Raw genomic sequence first — 8,253 nt, 5'->3', positions numbered from 1 at the left:
AGAACCTTAATCAGCACAAAATGTCAATATTAGGATGTTTCTGGCATTCTGCTAAAATAAAAAGAGCATATGTATCGCTTAGCTTTGGTATTATCTGCAGTAGGTTTGAATGAGTAGAATATATAGACCAACCAACCCTTCTTTTTCTTTCTTCCACAGCTGTGAAGCTTACAAAGATGGAACAAGTCATTTCTCAAAGAGGAAATATTACAGACGCAGAATTAAAGTTTTGAAGACCCAATTTTATCTTTAATCCTCAAGGAAGGAAGGGGAAGAAGAGGGGAAGTTTAAGCTATGAAACAAGCAGTCAGAAGAGTGAGCACCCAGTGACATGAGTGGTGTGCATACTTTTACAATAATATGGGCACAAAAGAGATTGTCACCTTTAGTACATTAGGATCCCTAGATTTCTTTGCCTCCATGCACCTTGACGTTTGACTTGCATGAATTTTTATCACAGGTTCATAGCGGCTTTCGCTGTCGAAATGCTTTACAGAGCCTAAAGCTTCCAAACTGCCTATCTGGCCTGTACATATTTCATTAAAAATAAACTCTATATAATAAATAAATATATAAAATAAATAAAATGTTGCCTTTGGAATTTCTATAAATAAATTTTAGCTTTTTTATTTATTTTTATTTTTTCCCCCATCTTCTCCTGTTTTACCTAAGAGGTGTTTGCTCGAAACTCAACAAGGGGTGACTCCCACTTGAGCAATCAAACGGAAAATAAGTCTCTTTTGCTTTTGTATCCTTTTGTTTAAGTAAGACGGAACCTTCCATGCCTTTTTTTAATATGCAGCGTACACTTGCGCAGGCCACCAGCCAAAATTCCTGATGAGTCAAAGTATGGCAGCTATGCTGATATAGAATGAAGTACAACAGATCAAAAAATTTAAAAGCGTGTCTGTTTCCCAGCATGCATCAGGCCTTTTCCCCCCTTCCTTCTCGCTCCCGCTTGCTTCGTTCATCCTCTTTCTCTTTCACTCTCACACATTCTCACGCTTCCTTCCTTCCTCTCTTAATAAATCAAGCGATGGGCGAAGGCTCTCCTCCAGGAAGACAAACCCTTTAAGTGCAGAACAAAATCAGCATGTTCCATCCAAGCCTCCATCATATATTATGCATGCGACAAAGTTTGGCAACAGTGGAGCTGATGTGATGACACAGCTAATCAATTAAGAACCCACCGCATGAAACCTTTATAGTGGTTACTTTTTTTAAGGGCTCAAGGGAAGGAAATGTCTTTGTCAACTTTGGCTTAAAATATCCTTATATAGTTCAGGGACTTTCTCTGGGTCCACTGGTCTAGGTAAAAAATGCGTGAATTTGTGATGCCGCTTAGTCCTAGTCCCTTCTCTTGGAGTCCCATCTTTGTTTAATGCAACGTAATATCGTCTTCCAGTGTCCACGTGCTTATATAGGTTCGATGAATATGTGTTATACCAGTTCTCTTCAAACTGTTCTCTGAACACACACTCCTGGGTTAATTTTTCCTGTGGAGAGAAAACAGAAAAGAATAGTAAGGATTTTAGGATACTTTTATCGTTCATCTACTTACTTTGCTAGCTACCAAAATGGAAAACCAGAGGCTGCCAAAGATACAGTCCTATCCCCAATCCCCATCCTCTCTATTTTAAATTATATTTGATTATTTCTCTAAAGCATCTACCTTTGTAACCCACTCGCTACCGTGTTTCCCTGAAAATAAGACAGTGTCTTATATTAATTTTTGCTCCCAAAGATGCTCCAGGTCTTATTTTCAGGGGATGTCTTATTTCACATTTATTGTTGAACAAAAAATGAGCATTTATTATATACTGTACAGTAGCTGTCATCGTAAACCAGCACAACCAGACAAACTGTGAATCCTATCAAGAATTTCTTGTTACTACCAATATTTCCATGTACAACACACTATGGTATGTACATTTACCGATCCTGCATGCTCTGGTGTTCTGTTCAGCAGGCATGCTTTCAAACACAAACTTTGCTAGGTCTTACTTTTGGGGGAGGCCTTATATTTAGCAATTCAGCAAAACCTCTACTAGGTCTTATTTTCTGGGGATGTCTTATTTTAGGGCAAACAGGGTAGTTCTACACACCATGGGTCCATTTTAATAAACAACTACATCAATCCATGTATTCATTTATTTATTGGTGGATAAACAGTTAATTAATGATATGTTACATAACAAAACAGCAAATTATAGCAGATAAAGTCAAATAACAATCCTTTTGAAATGTGCATGCATATCTACATTAGTCCATCAACCGGTTAATTCTAACATTAAGTACATATTATTATCAGTAATTCAAAACATTTTGCTCTTTCTACATGTTATCCACTATTTTCAATCTAGATTTCTACTCATTTTTTTAAAGAAATTAAATATAAGAGTTCACCCTAACATTCAAACAAAGACATACAAACATGTTACACACAACAGACCCTGCGCACACCTAAAATCCCTATCTCACTCTGGTTTCTCTTCAGATCGTATAAATCTTTCGCCTTTTACATCAATCCATGTAGATCTGTGAGCACATGTGCAAAATATAAGTAAAAGGCAAGCTGTACCATATAGAAAGGTAAAGGTTTTCCCCTGACACTAAGTCTAGCCATGTCCGACTCTGGGGGTTGGTGCTCATCCACATTTCTAAGCCAAAGAGCCAGTGTTGTTCGTAGACACCTCCAAGGTCATGTGGCTGGCATGACTGCATGGAGTGCTATTACCTTCCTGCCGGAGCAGTATCTATTGATCTACTCACATTTGCATGTTTTCAAACTATTGGCAGAAGCTGGGGCTAATAGCGGGAGCTCACCCCGCCCCCTGGAATTTGAACCACTGACCTTTCAGTGAGCAAGTTCAGCAGCTCAGCGGTTTAATCCGCTGTGCCACTGGGAGCTCCTTTCCATATAGATAACTTGGCTAATATTTAAAAATATCAAAATAAATTATTCACAAGAGAATTTACACTTTTCACTGTAACAGTCCTTAACAGTTTTGAACCTTGCCAAATTTATCCTGCTCCCACCCTCACAAAGATGGCAATCTCCTAAATACAAATTGTGTCTGCTCACTATTGTGATTGTACAATAAGAGTTGAAAAAAACTCATGACATAAAGCCATCATGCTGTAGTAACTTGAGTACTGCAATAGGACTCCAGAAAATAAAAGTTTGAATCTTCATATGGCCATAATAATAATAATAATAATAATAATAATAATAATAATAATAATAATAATAATAATAATATCAACAACAACAACTCCCTGAAGGGACTCAGGGCGGCTTACAACAACAAAAACAAAATCAAAATAAATAGCAGTAAAAAAACAATTAAAATAACCAATTAAAAATTCACAAAAACGTGATAATCACTAAAATAGGTAATAATTCCAAAGGGAGGGAATTCCAGAGGGAAGGGGCGGTCACAGAGAAGGCCCCCTCTCTCATTCCCACCAACCGCACTTGAGGTGGAGTGGGACCGAGAGCAGGGCCCTCTCCAATGACCACAGGATTCAGGTAGGTTTATATGCAGAAATGTGTTTAGTTAAGTAGCCTGTACCTAAACCTTTTAGGGCTTTATAGGTAATAGCCAGCACTTTGTATTTAGCCCAGAAGTGGATCGGCAGCCAGTGGAGCTGCTGTAACATGGGAGTTGTCCACTCCTTGTACAACGCTCCAGTTAACAACCTGGTTGCTGATCTTTAGACTATGGGTTGATTTTGGGCAACCCACGTCACACCATCTCAACCTTCGAAGAAGGCAATGTGATGCTTCCTTTGAATAAAGATGATGATGATGCTGCTGCTGCTGATGATGATAATGATGATTATTATTATTATTATGTTTATTATGTCTATTTTACCCCGCTTTTTCACTCCACAAGACTCAAAGCGACTTATGACAAGATCATGATAACTTTAAGTCAACCCTGAGGCACACACTAGATTAAATTTTATCTACTTTCTCTTGCCATCTGGAGGGCCAAAGTTTGCCTACGCCTGGTCTAGGGAATGGATTTTTCAGTAGGGACAGCACAGAGACTCAAATGGAGGCAAGACATCACCTGTTTGTTCCAAGTGAAGGCTTTTTATCATAATCCTCCAGGTTTTATTGTACTATTAAACTTACCAATATTTTGCTTATTTATTTAACAAAAAATATTCCTGTTGTTTCAATGATTTCATGGCAAATTTGTATTAGTTTGGTTATTTTAGAAATTGCTGTAAGTAACCCTGAAGGGAGGGTTATCACATTTTTCAAACATATGAGTTCAGAGGGGAAGACAGTGGGACAGTAACATATGTTTACATGGGTTAGTACTTTATCCATCCCCACCATTATATCTATTTCAGCCTAAAATATGGAACACCAAGTCCAATGACTATACGCATTAAGACTGCAACGACTAATGAATCCAACAATTGGTAAAAGCTGAATGCATTTTGATGGCTTCCCATAGTTCATCTAAAAGGGAAGGATGCAGACAGCTTTGTAATCAATGTCTTATTTATATTTGTTGAATAGTCTGGAAATGAAACTCTTGTTGCCTTAACATTTCTTTGAGCAATTTTTTAAAATCATTTTGTGTTCTTTCAGTTGCAAAACCAGATGCTGAAAAGAAGCTGAGTGTGCTGAAACCAAACTGGTGGAAAGAGGATGAAACTCATTCAAATTGGCTTTTTCTCCCTTATCTTTGTAGGATCACATGATGTACCCTGCAGAACTTCTAAGAGCAGGCATGGGCAAACTTTGGCCCTCCAGGTGTTTTGGACTTCAACTCCCATAATTCCTAACAGCCTACTGGCTGTTAGGAATTGAAATCCAAAACACCTAGAGGGCCGAAGTTTACCCATGCCTGTTCTAGGGTGTTAAAAGGAGTTTCTAGCTGTCATTCAGTCTTTTCTTGAGTCATATAATCATTTCTGTCATAGCCTATGTAAATGCTCACAAAGGCTTATCTGAAAGCAAGAGTAATTTGAGACAGAAGGATGTTTTTGTTTTGTTTTTAAAGATATTCTTTCTTGCCCTGCTTAAATATTCTTTTCTGGTAAGAAAAAGAAACGGAAAAGCACATAAAGAGAATCATTAGAAGATAACTATGCCTAGGCCCCACCTACCCACTAAATCATGTGGAAAAGGAATGACCAATCCCATAATAAAAGGCTTGTTTTTTAACTGTGCCATATTTTTTTTCGAGACCCTCAATTCAGCTGAAACAATACTGCAGGATTCTACCAGACCACCACTAAAATTTATATCCCTTAATAGAAGCAAATTATGTTATTAAAGTAGTGTAGCATAATCCAATCAATTATGGTTGGCATTATTATACCAAAGAAATCAAGCTTATGTTTGTTTGTACCAATGCATACACCTTTAGTAAAGATTTACACAATAACTAATTCATAGATCACTAACATAATTTTAATTTAAAATTCTGCTAAAGCCAACATGATAGAAGTCAACCTGCAGGGAAAAACTACAATAAAAACTCTTTTTAAATGTCCCCACTACGGGAACAACATATTAATTGTTACATCAACATTTTCATTCTGCCCCATTGAGATACCTCCTTGTGTTAATAAAATCAAAAAGTCAAACATCACAAGGAACACTGTGGTATAGAATTCTGTAAACTTCATCCCTGTGGAGCAAATAATTTAAAAGTAATGGGCATAAATTCAATTATCCAAATAGGTAAAGTTTCAATTTACTTAGTTCCCAAGGCTCGACACAATTTTGATGGAACTACACTTTATATTAGATACTTTAGCTCCGACTAGATGAAACAAACAAAACTGATACCACACATGAATAGTCAGTGATTCCTTTCTCCTTTGAAGGCCTATCAATCGGATGTACACTTCAAAATTGTTTTGAATCTGGACTGGAGATGGGTGGAAACTGAATTTGCCACTGTCTACAGCCAGATGAACGCTCAGGTCACAAGCACTAAACAAGCTACTGGGATATAGCAGAGGGAAATCCATCAGTGATGCTGCACATAATGACACAACTAGACTAAACCCAAAATCATGTTCAGCTGCTAGCATTCGGAGATGAAAATAAAATCCAAAGCTACACCACACATATTTTAGAACCATGGAATGCGAAAGGCATGAATAGCGGAAAGCTGGACAGAATAAAACAAGAAATAAAATATATAAATATGAATATGAGTTTTAAAAGCCATTTTAGTGTATTTTAAAGGTAAAGGTTTTCCCCGACATTAAGTCTAGTCGTGTCCGACTCTGGGGGCTGGTGCTCATCACCATTTCTAAGCCAATGAGCCAGTGTCATGTGACCGGCATGATTGCATGGAGCACTGTTACCTTTCCACCGGAGCAGTACCTATTGATCTACTCACATTTGCATGTTTTCGAACTGCTAGGTTGGCAGAAGCTGGGACTAACAGCGGGAGCTCATCCCGCTCCCCGGATTCGAACCGTCGACCTTTTGGTCAGCAAATTCAGCAGCTCAACGGTTTAACCTGCTGCGCCATCGGGGGCTCCGTTTTAGTGTATTTACTGTATTTTAATTCTGTTTGTACCACAGTTACTATTTTATTGTTTTTTAACTTTTGTATTGTATCTTTTAAACTTGTCTAGTGTGGAGTGTCCGCTGCCTTGAGTCCTCACGGGAAGAAAAGTGGGGTATTATTATCATTATTATTATTAAGTACTGCAAAGTAGACTTCTGGTTAATCAGAGGCAACTGCAACCCAGAAGTAAGAAACTGAGCAGAATCAAAGATTGCATTAAAATCCGCCCGAGGATCAAGAAATGAAGCAGAAGTACTATTGAATGCATTCTGCAAAGACAACAGTTTGTTCACCACAAACAATTAAGTAATCAAAAGGGTGACAAACAATACAACACACTATATAATAAAGATGAAGGAACAGGAGAATTATCCAAGGAAGAACTATTTAAAGATGAACCTACAAAGTTAGAAACCAAAGTACAAGCTGCACTCAGGGCACTTGGAAGACACAAATCAGATGGCAGACCAATAGGTCTGCTTCAGTCCACAGAGATGGAATCTACACTAGTTCCTACTTGCCAAATCAGAACAGCTATAGGGCATGAAAATGTATATATTAGATATAAGTTCAAACACACATGTTTTAAAATAATATCCAAAATGTTTTATATACCACAAATGCACAAACTAGGTAAAATGCATTCAAAAGGCACATAGTAGGAAAATCAAGCCAATTAGTTCAAAAATTATAAGTTGACAAAATAAACAGTACATTCTTATAATTGAGATTTATTTTAAAAAATGTAAAAGGGATAGATTTGTGCATCCCCATCTGACAAATCCATTATCCGCCTAACAAAATTTATCAAAAAATCCATTCTAAGTAATGTATGTACATGATTTAACCAGACATTTTGTTAGTTGTGTAATGGGCTTAACCTTCAAACAACTTAGCTTGCTTAACATTCCGTACCAATGTTAATTGTTGCTAGTGGATCAAGATCATAAGCCTAGATTTAGATATCATCAAAGTGAAAGTCATGTTCAGTCTAAGAATGATCAGTAATCTGTAACAAAAATGAAGTTCTGAGATTGCTATTATGAGCTGTTTCTGCAATAATGTTTATGGCAATTACACTGAACTTAGTCAGCATTTACAAATGGGTACTTTTTTAAAAAATGTGTCAGAAGCAACTTGAGAACATACTAAAAGTTGCTTCGGGTGTTAGAGAATTGGCTGTCTACAGAGACCTTGTCCAGGGGACGCCTGGATGTGTTAGCTAGGAGGCTTCTCTCATGTCCCCACAAGCTAGAGCTGACAGACGGGAGCTCACCCTGTCTTTCGGTTCAAACCAGCAACCTTCAGGTCAGCAGTTCAGACTGCTAATGGGTGCTCTTTCTACTACTTAATAACTAATTCTATTAGGTGTGTTTTGATATGAAATATAGAAATCTCTTTTTACTAAAGTTTGCACAGTCTGCATACAAAGAAAATATTTATGAAATGATTTCTGTAAACAAAGTAGAGGAACCTATGGCCCTACAAATGTTCCAGCTCCTATCAGAACCAGCCATTCTGGTCAAAGGGTGGTGGCATTATCCTGATGGGATTCCCATCTAAGATTGCCTATTTATTTAATTATTATCTTTATTTATACCTTGCGTTTCTCCCCATGGAGACTCAAGACGGCAAACAGTCCACACTAGGCAAGTTTAAAAGGTGCAATACATAAGTTAAAAAGCAATTGAATAGT

General features: G+C 37.4%; 1 protein-coding gene across 1 annotated transcript in view; it reads right to left on the bottom strand.

Annotated features, from left to right (window-relative positions):
• Window positions 1–221: 221 nt before the first annotated feature.
• Window positions 222–8,253, bottom strand: part of fgf9 (fibroblast growth factor 9) — a 44,742-nt gene continuing 36,710 nt past the window's right edge. The window contains exon 3 of the mRNA XM_008107995.3: window positions 222–1,496. Coding sequence (XP_008106202.3) covers window positions 1,251–1,496 — 246 coding nt within the window. The 3' untranslated portion in view covers window positions 222–1,250. The remainder of the gene's footprint in view (window positions 1,497–8,253) is intronic.

The sequence above is a fragment of the Anolis carolinensis genome, chromosome 3 (genome assembly GCF_035594765.1).
Source record: "Anolis carolinensis isolate JA03-04 chromosome 3, rAnoCar3.1.pri, whole genome shotgun sequence".
Lineage (NCBI taxonomy): Eukaryota > Metazoa > Chordata > Lepidosauria > Squamata > Dactyloidae > Anolis > Anolis carolinensis.
The sequence above is the reverse complement of the archived record's forward strand: the minus strand, read 5'-3'. Positions and strand labels throughout refer to the sequence as shown.